This window comes from Cinclus cinclus, chromosome 1, assembly GCF_963662255.1.
Source record: "Cinclus cinclus chromosome 1, bCinCin1.1, whole genome shotgun sequence".
NCBI classification, from domain to species: domain Eukaryota; kingdom Metazoa; phylum Chordata; class Aves; order Passeriformes; family Cinclidae; genus Cinclus; species Cinclus cinclus.
In genome coordinates this window covers 34,927,184-34,944,518 of record NC_085046.1, presented here as the reverse complement: position 1 = coordinate 34,944,518, position 17,335 = coordinate 34,927,184, and the positions used below count along the sequence as shown (strand labels likewise).

Below are 17,335 nucleotides of genomic sequence, written 5' to 3'. Positions count from 1 at the left end.
TGGCAAACTGATATAATACATGTCACAGGAAGAAGAGAACTAGTAAGTCTAATAAGTCTGCAACACCAGGTAACTCACAAAACATCTCAAGTTTAAATATAAATGTGTAGATGGACACATCTCTCCTCATCCGTTACTGCAGAAAGAAGAGTATCAGTCTGCTTTTTCTCCTTCAGTCACTCCTTAGCTGATGGCACAAGTGTAAGAGGAAGAAACATTTTCTACTATGACAAGATTCACCAAAGTGATAAGAGTATTTCTCCAACTCGGTAGCAGCTGAACAGCAGTGGCTGCTCTCTGTTCCCACCAGTGCAGGCCAATATCATGTTTATTGAATTATTTGTAGACCATGTGTTCATATGGGTTAATGTTTCTGGGATGCTATTTTTATCTTCAATTATGGCAGAGTCAGACCCGATAACAGACTTTAAGGTGAAACTGGTATCTCACTAAAAGACCACTAAATTCTTTAGAAAGAAACGTCCAAAAGATTCTTAAGTGTCAACAGGAAAAGGCTGTTGGAGGAAGGGGATGTCAACAACTTTCCCAATTTCTTGGCTTAGAGATTGCATTTATTATAAGGTAAGAAAGGACTTCTTGGTCACAGTACCAGAGGTTACCACTATGGGGGGGGGGGGTGGGGGCTATGAAATAATTATTCTTGTCCATGTTTCGGAGCAGTGTACGTGTTTCATCCTGCTCTTCTAGTGGGTGAGCTCACACAATTAGAGAGATGTGTCCTTGCCCCACAGCACTCAGGCTGAGTGTAACAGGGGATGACAGAAGGAGGTTAGAGGGAAAACAGGATGATGACAGAAGCAAAGGATTTCAAAATGTCTTTTGTTAAATGGACATTTCGGTGCAGGTCTGAGAAGAGATTTGTGAAAGAGATGGAATTTGGGCTGCAGAAAGCCTCTGCATTAAAGGAAGAGTAGGCCGTACCAGTTTATAATTCATGAAATGATTTAGAAGTCATAAGAAAAAAAACATTTAAAGTCTTCTCAGAATCTTTTTACCATGACACTGTTAAAATACAGACAAGCCTAGTGTGTGGCTCTTTTAGGGCACCAGTACTTCCTGACAGCAATGTATTGCGTGTTCCTAGGAAAACCCTTGCTTCTTTCGAGCATCAAGCTCTGAAGTGTCAGCTGCGATCTCTGTGAACACAAAACCCCTTGGTGTTATTTTTTGTGACAAGCATGCTGTCCAATTACATTCTAGAGTGAACAAACAAGGAAGCATTCATTGAAATAGGGGTACTCAGAAAGAATCTTCCTCTCATTTCAGGAGGGATTGGATGAAATGTCCCCTCTGGGCCTGCAGGGGGCCAGCAATGGCAGCTGGCAGTGGCACTGCATGGCACAGGAGCACAGACCTAGGTGTAGGCAGCAGAAGGCACAAACTTGGAGGCAAAGCCTTATCAGTACATCAGACAGTACTGTCCCCAAAAGGCAACTCTTAAAGCTCCATCCTTCAGATTCACCCCTCCTGATGGAAAATAGAGCCTGTGCTTATGTCCCACGTGTCCCCAGTGGCAGCGGGTAGGGCCTGCTCTCTCCAATGCCCAGGCACCACTGGCATTACTTCATTTATCAGCTTCTGACACAGTCCCAGGAGTAGTTGTGTGCTTCACTCAAAGCAAGGGCCTGGCCTTTTGCAGCAGGACTGCCTCTTTGCAGTTTGAGGTGCACATGGGTGTGGCAGTAAGTAGCCCCTAAATTGTACAACATACCACCAGAGTGATAAAAAGAGGATACCACTGGAATATGCTGAAGTGACTTCTTAGGACAGAACTACAGCTGGGCTTGAGGCCTTTTTAGTAAACTAGAGGGAGGTTATGCTTGAAAAACAAAGTGCTTCATACCAATGCAAATAGAACTAGCTGGTGGGTTGGTTCAGTGTATCTGCAATCCCTGTTTAAGGAGAGCAGGAGACACTGAGGTAAGGAGTCCTTGCTCCATTATCTGGTTGACTGTCTGAAACATGTAACTCAAGGAAAGGAGGCACTAACAAAGGGAAGGCCTTATCCATTTAACATTTTACTAATTCAATATTAATTTAGTATTTTTGATCTTGTTCCTGATTAAGGTGTTCAAATGTACAACAGGAATCTCTGCCACTTAATTATCTGCAGAGACAGTTCAAGTCCTTAACAGGGAGGGCATCTAGAGGTACACTCATGTCTCACAAGCCCAACCTTTTCAAAGACTTTTCTCCAAGCAGTACAGCCTGGAGTCCCCTGAAGCTCTGTACTGCAGCAGACTGTGGAGATTTCCCACCTTGGCTGTTGCTGACCTGTGCTGCTTTTGAGGACACAGCCCATGCAAGCACAGTCTTGGCTGAACAGCCTCAGTGCCAGCACCAGATGCAGGTTCAGGGGAAGAATTCCTAAGACTGCTGTACTGAACACTTGCAACTCAGGGCTAAAAACAGGATGATGATAAAATACCTTTGTCAACATAACTGACTTACTTATATAAACCATATTAAACGTAGGTTTTTTTTTTTCTTCTGAGAAGAAAGGGCAAGAGAAGGAAGTCACAACACAGCAGCTCCTCTTCTATAAAAATAGTAAATGTATTATACAGAACTGGGGAGGGAAGTGTGTATTCATTTGGAGAAGATTCAGAGGTTATGGCCTGAATTATCCTTATAAACAGACCTGGCATTGCTGCATAACTAATTCTCTACAAGTGCTGAGTCAAACACTGAAGGTTTTTAAAAAGCTGACTAACAAAGCAAGTTTACCCATAAGAAAAGGCAAATCATTGAAAATCCGGAACAGTTAATGTCTTTAACATAAAATCACTTTTCTTTCCCCTAAAGCAGCAGCACTGTATTACAGGTGTATTACAGTTAAATTAAAGGACCACTTTCATCACTGAAGACCTCTTCATTAAAATCTTGCAAATAATTCATAGTCCATTTCTGTACTTTTAGCTTATCAAAATGCACTGGAAAAAAAGTAGAATTTTCTCTTCAGCAGCTGTCACTACCACCATTTCTCAAAGAAAACACAGTTTCTTGGAACACCAATGTTAATAAGTAGTTTCGATACAGATTCTATCATTGGAGGAGGACCACAGATGTACCATGAAGTATCACTGGATACGTGTTTCTCTAGATCCTTTTCAGATATTCTTCCCTCTGACAAAGAAAAAAAGGAGGAAATGAGAACAGAAATATTAATCATGAAGTTGCTTCAAAAAGAATGTCTGGTTAGAGGTATTTCAAGCACTCATTCCTTAAAAATGCCTGACCTGTTTCAGGATAATAGGTATGGAGATTTGGGGCTTCCAAAAGCATTTGTTTTTGTGGGGATTGAGTTCACTGCTTCCACTTGGAATGCAGAAGGTATTAGTCACTGAAGAGGAACATGGCTTACAGACAAGTAAAATCCCACCTATTTTTTTCATGTGAATGTATCTCTAACACAAATACAGCAGAAATGGAAACATGCTGAAGTATCTCTTAAAAGCAGTCAGCTTATTCTTCATCAATCCCACCTTAAGCAAAATAAACAGTGTTTGCTTAATAGCTTCTGGAATAAAGTCTGCAGTGGGAAATACCAGTATAAAGTTTAGGATTAACAGAGGAGAAAAAAAATTGCAAAGAAAAAATTTTCTGCAAAGCAGAATAAATACAGAGAAATTGTTTAACTCACATCTCATTCTGAGCCTTTAAATGCAAAAATGCTGGCTTATTATGCACAACTTCATCCCGTAGGATGTAATCAAACTGGGGCTTCAGATAGCATCTCTGTACAATGCCGTGACATTACCTGTAATGTGTGGCTGCAGCTCTTTACAGATCTGTGAGCACTGCTGGGTGACGTGAAAACAACATGTGATCTTTCCAGGAAATGCCTTCATCAAACCAAGAATATTTTTCTGTAATATTAAACACACTTGCTTACACCACAGGCCATCAAATCAAAGCAGATGTATGCACACAGTCCCAGAATGCCAGTGATTACTACTGAGAACCTGACGGGTGTGACTCCACAGGCCTGACCTGCACACACACACACAAACACACACACACATAAAGAATTCCCACACTTGGAATGCAAATACCCTGCCAGCTATGTTGGTGCTTCTCTCCTTTTCTGACATAGATTACAATCTGTAAGATTTGGACCTAAGATCCAGTTAGGTAATTTCCCAGTTTTTTCCCCCTTATGAATTCTCAGTATTTCCTCCTTCCACTTCCATAGGGGTTTTTCATTTAAAAAACCCTGCAGTATGTATTTACCATTCATTAGGAACTTTTTGAGTCTTGTCTGATAAGGTCACTAGACCCTTTACTGTCTCACATTCTCAAGTAAAACCAACTACCACATAATGCTAATGTTATTTTTACCAGAGTATAAAGTATAAACTCATTTTCAGTTCCCTAAGTCACAGCTGTGATAAGTTACCACCAAACCCCCAGTGGCTTCAGTTCAAATCATAGCAAAAAAAGAATGTGTCAGTCAGATGCTGTAGTTAGTTCTGAAATTAAGATTTAGCTACTGTCCAGATTCTGCATTGTACAGGATTTTCACTGCTGGAGTAGACATTGGATATTCCTTAAAATATTCTGAAATAAAAATAATTTCTAGGTAAATTCATTTTGTTAAGTGTTTTCTTGTTAACTAGTTACTACACTAAGTCTGCCCTGGGTTGCTTAACAAAACAACCCAGGAAGATTCTACTTGCTGGAAAATCTGTTCCTGAATTCCTAAAAAGACATGGGATGAAGAGCAGCACATATTGCCACTGTTGTAGTGTTCCACCAGCACCTCTACTATTGACTTGCTGTCTTTGTACCCCTAACGCTGTTTCTTCTATCATTTGCACTAAGGATGTTTCCAGTGCCTCAGCCTGTGACATGAGAGCACATCCACACTGAGGATCAGACCCCACAGTGGCATCTCCCTTCGCCCTTGTCAGCACATACACAGCTGCTCCTTCAGGGACCATGTCCTCCAAACCATCAGTGATAACACAGCAGGTCCTCCTGGAGATTGTACACATCCTGTACAACAGCATAAAGGCTGCCAGAGATTCTATTTCCTCAATCCTCTGCACAGAAGTGAAGAATTTTGACAGACATATTCTGGATCTGAGGGACATGTGAAGAATGAAGGAGGGATATATTTTAAGCACTGTGCATGACACTGTGTTCTCTTGTGTCCCAGAAGCTTTAGTGCAAAAGTTCTTCTGTCATAAAACTGCATAAGTGAATGTCAGGAATGTCAGCACTGGCACCAGAAAAACTTGTGCGTGCTTAGAACAGACTGGGAAATCAGTAGGTGGCCAAAAGGAAGAGCAAATTATTCTGCTTCTAGCAACAAACAAATGACTTTTCAAAGAAAGCAAATATCTCTATATCTAGACACACGGCAGAAGTACAGAAATAAAACTAGTGATAGATCCTATACACAGCTTCTGGAATCATGACAGCTCTTCATCTTTATCTTACAATCAAAAGCTTTCAGTACTTAAAAATCCCATAAATAATTTTGGATGCTTCCTTACAGAAGCTGTGCTAATTTGACACTAAAATATTGTCAATAACCCTTAATGGCTGATAGTCACAACTGATCTTTAACTGCTGAGTAAATGTTGACAAAGTACTGCACAAGCAGTTTTAAAAGCAGCTACAAATGCTTCATTCATACACTAGTATTTAGCAGTAACTAATGTATTATCAATAGACCTCCGCTGTTATTTTAGAAAGTATTTTCTTTGGATATAATTACTCTTTTCTAGTCTTTACATTCAATACAATCTCTACTTAGACTATGTGGTTACAGTATTACAGCACTATGCATGCATACTATTAGTGTGCATATACATACATAGATATAATGCTTATATAATATATGATGCTCTTACAAGATCACAGTAAAATGCAGGGCTACAGAAAAATTTAGGGGCAATTGATTTGTCAAAATTACTGGGAGCAGGTATGTCCAGCAACAGCCTTAATTTGTACATTGGCATAAGCATTTAACAAAACACACATGGGATTTGAGGCAGAAAGTGACTTTTGTCTCTGTACAGTCTCTCACACAGAAGGACTTGCTGGAATTTGGTAACATTGATACACACACTAGTAGTGAATAGCTGAGACCTGTATTTTTTAAAAACTTCTGATTTACCTTAAATAACAGCTCACTCGTATTTTTTGCACTGTAGTACAGCTTCACTGTTCCCAGTTTGTGTCTATTTCCTTTACCCTCTTGGTATCCATGAAGATCTGCTATATGCAGCAGTATAGAAAACAATGGGTTAATTCCAACACCCCCTGCTATCAGCACTAGGTTTACTGGGGAGTCACCAGGCTGAGGATCAAAGAAGAAATCACCTCCCACTCGCAGAGCCACTTCTGAGTCAAGAGTACACTAGGATGGAAAAGAAGATATTTAATTTCAGAACTAAATTAAAAAGTTGAACCCTTATTCTTTCTGCATCCTAGTCACAAGGTTTGCCAGGCTGTGATTTTTATTTTAATTGACCAGTGAAGGAAAAACAGAAGGACTTTAAAATGTACACACATTTTCCAGCTATCTCAAGTAACCAGTATCTCTAGGGATCTAGTTCTACTTTCAAAAGTTTCAGTCTTATGATAAGGCAGGATGGTGACTCCCCCTTCTTATCCCCTTAAGAGTCAAAAGAGGAACAATTCACACAGAGTTTACCAACAACAATATGTGGTTGTGAAAACCCGAGCTCAACATGTGAAATCACACTTCTACCCAAAACCAGCTTCATGCCAAAAATGGCCTTCCTATGAGGTCACAGGTCAGAGTAAGTTGCACACATAGAAGGTTTTTCCATCCCCATTCCTTAAAATTAAAAGCCACACAGAAGTGAAGTAAGTATCCACAAGAATATTTCTTGCAGAATCACTTCTGCATTTGCAACTTCAGAGACACAGAAGAAAATCTCTTACTCTTCAATTGTATGTAAGAAATTACTTTGTAAAGAAATGTTTTTATACATGGAAAACAAAAGCTACGACAAAAAAATCCACTTGGGTCAGTATCTCCTTGGTAAACCAGCATCCTGGTCTGAAGGGTGAAGCTGCAGTACAGAGAAGTCAGGTGAGTTCTTCCACATCACTGCAAGCTGACAGAACAAATAAAGAGCACTTAGGCCATTATAAGTTTTAAAAGATAAAATGAAGAGGGAAAGGGAAATGAAGGAAGATGGGAGTAAAGGAGAGAAAAACAAGCTATAAACTGTTGAAAAACTAGCTTAGAGAATGAAAACACTTCCTTCAAAAAATTCTTTTCATAGCAAGAAACAGTAAATTGAAACAAAGGGAGTTCCATTAAATGAAGGCTGCACAGATGGCTAAGGTCTGAACATGTAGCAATTCCACCAGAAGCAAGAAGGATGACCTTGGATGCAGGTACTGCAGAGAACACACAGGTTCCTAAGATAGTAAGCAATGATCATTAAAAACACCCAACAACTTTCTTGCTTTTCTTAATTATTGCAGAACTATTGTCCCTCAAGTATACTGTAGGACAATGAGCATTCATTATCTGAAACTGAATTCTCTCTTCCTTGTGATGTACACTGCCAGGATTTCCCACCATGTTTTACTCTGGTCTAGAGAAGCATGAATCCACAGGTGTTCCAGATTCATGTGGCCTAAGGATGACACAGAATATGGTACCCTTTGAGGAAATAAGCATTTTTAGGGAGAAAAAAAAAAAAATCTCACACTTGCCCCCTCAACCAGCCATAGTTCCTCAAGATTGGGCACAGGATTTGGGAAGAATGTCTCTTAACCAGGACTCTTCCAGATATTCCCAAGCTTTGGCCATGACAATGATAACAGTAAGTCAGTATACAAGAAAAAAATAGTAAAATTCTGGAGTAATACCATGAGAAAGTGTCATCCTTTAGCCTAGTTTATAAACACAGCTCAGGCAGAGAAGTGAAACAATCAATACATTACATAGATATTTTTAAAGAAAAGGCTACATCTTCCTGAGGTGATATGAAGCACATGGTGCTAAAATTTACTATTCTATATTCAGTAATATTAAGAAATAAATACCTGTAAAAGCACAGATAGAGTGAGTAAATGAGTGCTAACTATTCCCACAACATTTTTAACCTGAGATATCAACTTCCTTTAGGAGCAACTTTTAAACTATTAAGCACCAGTTTTGTCACCATATATACAGCATTTTCAAATTCTTGGTTGTTATTTTTCCTGTTTGTTTCCTAAAGAAAAACATGCACTTTTGTTTAGCTAGAAGAATACAAGGAGGTTTCTCCATGGCATCAGGTTTGATGTAGCTTACCCCTTACCTACAGATTTGTCCTATAAATTCCACAGAAAACTCAGCAACAAGAACTGATTTACAACATAAAAAATTCTTAAATAGTTTCCAGAGACTGTGAAAAGAACAAAAGTTGATAGGACAGATCATTGATAAAACATGTGGCCACAAGGCCAAGTCTCAGACTTGAATTTTAATATGGCAAACCCCTAAGCCTTGTGTTGTCTTTATTACAAAAATATTGCATATTCAAAGGAATACTACAGATATTCTGAAATGTTTTATCATTTCAGAAAAACTGATCTAAGAACCTTCCTTGGCTCCCCTTTAATAATCTATATCTATCTGTGATTTATCAGTAAGTCCCAGTTTATGTTTACAAAAATAGTCAGGAATTATGGAAGGTTATCAGAGGTAACTTGGTAATATGTAAAACTGCCTGTTCTCAGGGGGCAAGTTAGAACAGAGGTTTTTCTAAGTTTTTAAATTTGTAAATTCCAAAGAAGAGAGAACCTTATATACACCAACTATACTATCATTAAGTTCACTATAAGCACAGGTGGTGTGCAAAGATTACAATAACCATATTTTCATATAAACATCCAATTTCAGTCCCTTACTGAACAAAAGGTTTTAAGATTTATGTTGTATCCAAATTGCTTGAAGAAGTCAATGTGAGTTTTGCAGTTAATACCACAAAATGGTCTAAAAACCCGCAAACACACACTACCCCTTTACCTAAAAAAAAAAAAAAAAAAAAAAAAAAAAAGGCCAAATCCCACAGTTAATTTCATTTACCTCAGTGTGAATCCAGTGAGCAGGAGGATGAACAGTGTGCTTTACTGCCAGCTCTAGTATTCCTTCTCGTTCTAACAGGCCAGGGCTTGAACATATTGAGAATCCCCCAACTACAGACACTCCAGGAATAAAGAAATCAACCCTAAAACCAGATCAAACACGAAGGTTTAAAAAAGAAGACAACAACCCCAAACACGGACAACAGTAGCCAAAATAAAGTGGCTGCCTTTGTGTCAATTATCTTTCCTTTACAGCATCTTCATTTCTGTAACATAACTTTTCTGAAAAGGGAGTTAACCTTGAGTAACACCATTTCCTTAGAATTATTTTCTTCTAGAACCATGTCATCATGTTTGCTAAACTATTAGGTTTTCAAACCATTCTGCTTTTAGCATTAGATGTCACATCTCACAACAGACCAGAATCCTAAGTGTTTTAAATAAATTATTTGCATATTAGAACAAAAACATAATTATGGTCTGCTAGAGTAGCTTAATTCCCACTCTTTTTGGTCCCTTTGATGGGCTTATTGATTTTCAAACATATGAAGATTGGAATTATAATTTTAGGTTAATGACTTTATATTAAACACTTTCTTCTGGGTAGATGAAATATCTGAAGTAAAACCAACAGTATGTAAAAAATTTCCCAGATAAGAAGTCCACAACTGGCAGGAGAACTGCAGCTCCCTCTGGTGGCAGATATTGCTTCTTAGGTTAGAGGAAACAGAACTGGAATAAATTCCTACTTGTATATTTTTTTTCCTCAGCTTAAAAGTAAACCATGCATGAGTTTGTACAGTTAAGAAGGTAATGTGGCTAAGCTTCTGCAATACCACTCCTTAGAGAGTATGGAAGGCAAACCATTACTATATGGAACCTATATAACTATAAGAATTATAGAACCTGTCTAATGAAAGTAAGGCTTTGATTTGCCTTGATAAGGCTTCCAAATAATTATCAGAAAAAAATTACAAATTGGTTTGTGGTCTATCACCTGAATTCCTCTGCTTTCCTTTAATGTTCAAATGCTTTTGCTTTCTACAGCACGTAATAATGAATTCCCTGTATTTCAAAATAAACTAATTGTTTATAACTAGTGGTGCTGCTCCCCTTAGGAAACAGCCACACTGAAACAATGCCAAGTACTAGAGAACTATTATTCAGCTCCAGCCTGGGTTCGGTTGGCTCAGTATTAACTGAGGATGCAACAAGAAATACAGACTGGCTTCTACTGCACAGGTATTTTTTTTAAACAGCAAGGCTGTATTCTTCACAGACCACAAATGCTTGAGGAAAGAGAGAAGCACTTTGAGTAGTTCACCACTTTTTTAAGAAAAAAATTTGTCTGCTTACTCCACACAAAATTCACCCTTTGAAGAAAAAGCTCTTTCTCTCAAAGAACGTATACAGTGTTATATATACAACAGTGATACAATTTTTAACTTTATGCTTGTAATATCTTGATGGTGCATAAAGATACCTGACTGCAAAAGAACGGTCTACAGCCAAAAAAAATGGAGAAGGCTTATTTCAGTGTCCTCAGCTTGTGCAGCCCCACTGCCCGTGGAGCCCAGCTTTACTGACAGTCAGGCTCTGGGAGCTGAGAAAGACTGACTTGTGAACTGCAGGATAAACTGGCGTTTATCCTGCCAAAGAACATCTCAGGATGTTACTGCAGCTCTTTACCTCCCTCTGGTGGAAAAGTGTCTTGCTACTTAAGATGAACTTAACGAAAAATAGGAGAATTTATGCTGTAAAGTCACAATTTACATTCAAGTCAAAATGTTCTCCTTGGCATATAAAGGGAAACCTTATTCATGCCTGGTAGGGAAACACACAAACATTGTGGCAAAACCTACATCAAATATGGTTTTTACCTTTCCCAAATACTAATGCAGATGTATTTTTTCTTTCCCAAGTACATAACTGAGAAATTTCAAGGCACAGTTTACTGTCTTATAGTGGACTAGCTCTGATGGCTTGTCTCAGCCGCGTTAGGAAGGGTGAGGGGGCTCCTGAAGAAATGCTGCCTGTGACAGCCTACAGGAAAAGAGCAGCAGAAGGGAAAAAATGGAAGAAAGGAAAGGCACAAAAAGATGTAATCTAGAGATCTCAGGGTGATTTCTCACTTCCCTCCTTTTAAAACCCACCTAAACCATAACCTTAAGAAATCAGCAATAATTACCCATTGCTGGAGTAAGAGATCAGAAACATTAAAACCATAAAGCTGCTTCTTCAAAGTATTTGTAACATGCATGTACCTCAATGCATGTTTTAGTAAATCAAAGGGTGCAACAGCAACAAGTCTCTTCATTATTATTTGAAGTTAGATAAAGGCCAGTATCTGCCAAAGTGCTTGCAAAACAAATTCACTTTTGCTTCTGAAAAACTCAATAATTAGAACGCTTTCAGGAAATGTAAACATTTTAGCGACAATCTTTGGCTGCAACATCTTACTATAGCAAATCCTAGCAACCTAGCCTTTTCTGCTCACGAAAATGTGTTGTTTTGTACTGCTCATCAAAAAAAAAAAATGCAACCCCAGTTTATAAATACAAGTACAGAGAAGTTGGTGTGTACCTTTGCATTAGAACACTTTCAAGGAAGAAGAAAATGAAGAAGAGTAATTATAATTAAAGCTTTCAGTTTACAGAATGATAATTTCAAAAACATTTTTGGAGGGTAAATGTACTTTGCAAGTACTGGCAAGCAAGAATCTAATATGAGTCACTGCACATGTGCAAAAACTGCAGCAAATTACTTCACAAACAAATTATTGCTAATCAGCATCTTGTGTTCTGGTTCTAAATTTAAAAGCCAGCGTATTAACACTCCATGAGTAACATATGCTGTTAATACACTAGCAGCTATACTTTGATTTCAGCAAAACCACTTTCAGATGGCCAAAGCCAATAAAAAGTTTAAGAACATTTAAATGTCCATTGCGAAAAACAACTACTCCTAGTTTTAAATTAATTTCTAAGAGAAAAAAAAAAAGTTACTGAGTGAGAATATTTTTAACAAGGAAGGATGACAAACATGAAAATCCACTACTTCCTTGGGAAAAAAATTGTAAAATTGTTTAAACAAACAGCTAATTGTTTCGAAGGCATAATAAGTCAAGGTTTTTATTTCCAAATTTGCCTATTTATATTAATATATTAATCTGACCTAACAGACTTAATTTTCAGTGTGGAAACTTCAAGGGAAAGAAATAAACCACAACTAAATAACTTGCAAATCAGCAGTCTCAGCTCCACTGTAAAAACAACTAGCAAATAAAGACAGCCTGCAGAATAAAGTGCAGCGAACTTCAAAGTACTCCTGAAAAAACAATGTAATATAATAAACCACAGGAAAACACCAAAACAGTAAAACTGAACATTTAAAGAATATCCACTTCTGGCCTTTTAATAGTAATATTACCATTTTTTATAATGACTATTTAAAAACTATGCCAAATACCAGCTCTTTGACAGAGCATCCAATAAGAAAACATTGTATTATATAAATTAACAACTTTTTTCCACAGCCCAAGGATCAGAGACCTGTCAGCACTTTGCTGTAGTGGACTTCTAGTAATTTCCCCCTCAAATATACCAGAAGATCTTACCATTGTCCTGCTTTGAAAGTAAAATCCTTATTTGCAATTGCCAAACGAAGCCTTTTGACTGTCTCTGATTCATTGGTGATTCCACACACTTTTGCTTGCGTAATTACCTAACAAAAGAAAAATAAACCATTATGATATGTAGATAATCTGCAGCAAAAGCAGTCAAGAAGCCATGCATGAGACATCCATCACTTCCCATGTTACCCACAGCATTTCATTACCTACAGCACCAATATTTTTCACTGAAACAAAAATGGATTCTATCCCTGGAAGTGTTCAAGGCTAGGCTGGATGGAGCCCTAAGCAACCTGGCTTAGTGAAATGTGTTCCTGCCCATGGCAGGGGGTTGGAACTGCATGATCTTGAAGGTCCCTTCAAGCCCAAACCATTCTATGATTCACTTAAATAGTCATTGAATGGAGAACAGTGTTTGCACTTACAGTCTACCACGTCTGTCACTTTTACTAAGATTATATACAAACTTACTTTATTTTACTTGAAGAGAACATGGCTATAAAGAGAGGTGATTGCTAGTTATCAGATTCTTCAGACATCTATACAAGACACACACTCCTGCATCCTCCAGCAACAAAGTAAGAAGATCTTTGCTATAAAGACTAAGGAAACTTCTAAAAAATCAGTGCAGATGAAGCCCCAGGGAAAATTCTGGATCTAGACTGAATTAAGTAACTAAATGCATTACTGAAAGATTATGCATTAATATTAATGCACCAATGAAAGAAAACCAACAAGCCTTGCGTTACTGCATTTACCCCCTACACCCCCGTATGACCACAGGGAAACCAAGACACAAGCTCTCCTGGCTGGGTAACAGAGCAGATTTTGTGTGGCAGCCACATGGTAGGAGACATCAGAGCCACGGCTGATACTGCTTTTAAGGAGTTTAAAAAAAAAAATAAAATTGAAAAGCAGATTTTGCAAAAAGACTAACTGGGGATGAGCCCCCCACTTAAATTTTTTGATCCCCATCAGTGAAACATGGATTGTCATCCCCTCCCTACCATTCCTTTTCAGGGTTTTTTGGACTATAATTATGAACCTTTTTCCTCTACAAAGAAAAAAATGCCCTAAGTATTTTCTACACAGAACAATACACAGATTTTACTGTTATAAATGCTCATGTCACTTACCACAAAAGGAAATACTTAAAATACCACCACAACTCGACCATTTCTCATTTGTCAAAGATCAAAAAAATCAAAAAGAATTTTAACTTTAAGCAACTATGCTGTAATTTAAAACATATGTCAGGAAATTAATTTATTCATAAAGCAACATCTGACACATCCCCTGTCCCATTAAACAGCAGGACATTTGCTAATTTAAAATCAAGTAGCATGTATTCCTGTTCCACTTTAGCAGACAGCATTAAATGAGGAATGCAGTCAAGTCAAAGTTAACAAAGAGAAATGTCAGATACATGATTTCAATGGTTGTTTTGATGGAGAAGTGTAGGAAAGGGACATTAAATTTGGATCTTCTCCATTCCCTTCTTTACTCTTCAGTACACTCCTTAATTTGTTATTTCACTGAGAGAGCTGCAAGGGTACTGGAAATTTATTTCTTAATTGGTATAAAGTTATTTCAAAAATTAAATTTGAGTCAGGGTGATCAAAGACATTCAGCCAGTATTTTGGACCATCACAAGGGTATCCAACTGGCCAAAGCAAGGCTGCAGTGAGAGGGAGGAGGGCACAGGACTCTGGATTTTGCAGCTGTATTTCAAGAAAGAATTAGTCACTTTTCCTTGCCCTGGTCCGTCACATTATCAGTCTTCAACAGGCAATGTTCTATAGCATTCACACTAATGCAACACAGATTCATGATTCTTTCATCTTTTACAGGACTGAAATGGCCAAATAAGGAAATATTGGCTGAGGAAAGCCAACCGCTGACTACATGGAATTTAAAACCAAGCAGAGGATTTAAAATAAACTGATTTTAAAGAAGTCAGAAATAAAGCAACAAAGAATAAATCAAACATTAAAAAAAGAAACAACATAATCCTCTGATATGCGGAAAATGTGCAGTAGCAAGAACTGAGCCCTGCTCTTTCACCTATCTCATACAGATTCCTTCTCTTCCTCGTGCCTTACAGTTCCCTGTGCCAACCCTGAGCTTCCAACACCTCGTAAGGATCCATTTTTCGTGTATTTTTTCAGGTACTGACATTGAGCAGAGAAAGGAAGCAAACCAAGGAATAAATATTAAGAAACTCCCATGGCTTCAACACTCAGAAGTGCCCTCATTTTTTTTTGTGTCAGAAGTAAACAAGAACTTGCATTGGTCTGTGCCTGTCTCTACATCCAGAGCAGCTGGATGTCCACAAGCAACACTGATCTGTACTCAGGGAAGAGCTGGCTTAGGTGTGAATAGCTGAGGCACAGCTCCATGGTTCCCACAGCTCTGGTGACTGGCAGAACCAGGCTGCATCATCCATCCACATCCATGTACATCCATCTATTTAGTGCTGAATCTTCTCTTTTGGGGGGTCACCTACATATCCCCTGCACCCAGCTTCCTTTTGGGAATAATGTGACTTATTCTCCACTATAGTTAGGGAAAAACCTAGCAGAGAAGGACTTCATGTACACCCACTGACATATGTGTGCTGTGTTTGCATCTGTGTGCACCTTCTTTAGCTCATTACAAAAAGGAAATAGCTGGATGAAATATGTTTCATAAATATGAAGTATGTTCCCCTCTGAATGTTATGGAAAAGAATGCTTGCTGCTCAAAACTGAGATACAGAATAGGCATTTCTGGATTTGATGGAAAACAATGGTCTATCTTCCTTTTATTTGTGAATAAAAATATATACAACTGAAGATCTTTTTTAAAGCTGTCTGTCATCTCTCCCTTCAAAATGTCTATACTTTTTGCCTTACTACCTGTGTTATGAAATGACATTTTCCACATTTTTTAATCTCAAATCTGAATTAAAATTATAGAAATCCATAAAAATCTGCAAGGTCTGTGGAGAGATGATGGGTACCCAAGTGCTTTCATTACTTATTATAATCCATACTTGGCTAGAAATCTATTGTTTCTTGTCCAACATAAAGTAAACAGAATTGCATCACTGAAATTTTTTAAAACTCATTACATTTTACCCACTGAGCACTAAATATGCTAATTTTATACCAGTAACAAATATAAGAAATGAGAAAAAAAAGAAGTAAACCAGACTCCAGCAGAAGGCAAAATGGAGGCTAAGAATCGAATACTATAATCCAATATAATTATCTTTGCAGAAAAAAAAAATTACTTGCATCCTAAAGAACAGAACACTAACCTCCTGTCGAAAATTATTTGCTGTCCTCTCTAGATGATCCATTTTCCTTTTTGATTTTATTGTGCTGCAAGAAAAAGCAAACAAAGATAATTGTAATTTTGACAGCTGTGGTACTGTCCCTTACTGATATGAATTTCTATTAACATAACAATTTACCAGTGTAATCCAGACTACAGATGACACAAATCCAAATAAGAATTAAATATAAATATATAATTGGGAGTTAAATTAAGCATTTATAGGTCTGTAGTAATTTGTCAGTTTGATTTTGACAGTGTTACTGTGGCATTCTCTTAAATAAGACAAGGAAGTGGATAGCCTACCCGTTCCCTGTGCAGTAACAAAAAGCAGAGTGTCTCAATACTCCCAATGGAGAGGTAAAAATTCTGCCCTGAGCACCTCTCAGTAACTGAGGAACAGTGCAACCCACATAAATAGTAGCATGAGCCATCATGACCAGGCAGTCTTCAGAATCACTGGTTCCTGGAAAAAAAAAAAAAAAGTAAATATTTGTTAAATGAAGCATTCAGTGTTTGACATGGCTTGTTTTCCGCTTTTATTTCTCTTAAATCAGAAAAGCCAAAGCTCAGCTGGAGCTAAAACTAGCAACAGACAAAGTATAATGAGGGGATTTTGAAAGCATGAAAGTTTCATAAACAAGCAAAAATCTGCTCCATCAAGTGAATGGATATTACGCCCACTCCTAATGGTGAGGATAACTGAGGTTTTTGTTAATAGATTCCTTGGGGCAGGTAAGAGTGAAATGACACAGAATGACCAGCGCTTATATACACATACATATATGTCTGTGTAATGCAGGTTTGTTTTAGAACAATTTGGTTGCAATGTAAAGGAGATGCAGAGCCCTGTTGGTTATTATCTATACAAATGAAACAATTTAAATGTATAAAATAATGACTTAAGAAAATATATAAGGAAGAGAAAGAAAGGATAAGAGCAGATAGTAGGGAAGAAAGATACCACCACCCATGGATCCAGTGACAAGAACTGATTGTTGCAATTTCACTTAGTCAAAGTGATGGTGGGAGATTTGATCCATCAGGGATGGAGAAGTCCCATGAAACATAGATTTCAATGGGTTCATTATGTTCAGGTTCAGGTGGGAACACCCAGGCACCTCCCTTGGGGGGAGTTTTACACTGTCTGTTCCAACACTGGGGATCACGTGCGGTGTCTGGTGGAAGAACCCAGAAATGAGTCTGGGGGCACTTTGGGGTCTTTGATGGTTTATAATACCCTCTAAGCCATGACAGCTGTCTCGTGCCTGAGGGTAACTGAGCCAGTTCTGCCCCACA

The 17,335-nt window shown here is 38.0% G+C and overlaps 1 protein-coding gene across 1 annotated transcript; it reads right to left on the bottom strand.

Moving 5' to 3' along the window:
* Window positions 1-2,553: 2,553 nt before the first annotated feature.
* Window positions 2,554-16,737, bottom strand: OXNAD1 (oxidoreductase NAD binding domain containing 1). Its single transcript, XM_062508645.1, has 7 exons — window positions 16,343-16,737; window positions 16,020-16,083; window positions 12,704-12,810; window positions 9,089-9,230; window positions 6,149-6,391; window positions 3,782-3,890; window positions 2,554-3,147 (listed from the first exon to the last, which is right to left on the bottom strand). The coding sequence occupies exons 1-7, from the start codon at window positions 16,543-16,545 to the stop codon at window positions 2,993-2,995; spliced, it is 1,023 nt and encodes a 340-aa protein (XP_062364629.1). The 5' UTR covers window positions 16,546-16,737; the 3' UTR covers window positions 2,554-2,992.
* Window positions 16,738-17,335: the final 598 nt, after the last annotated feature.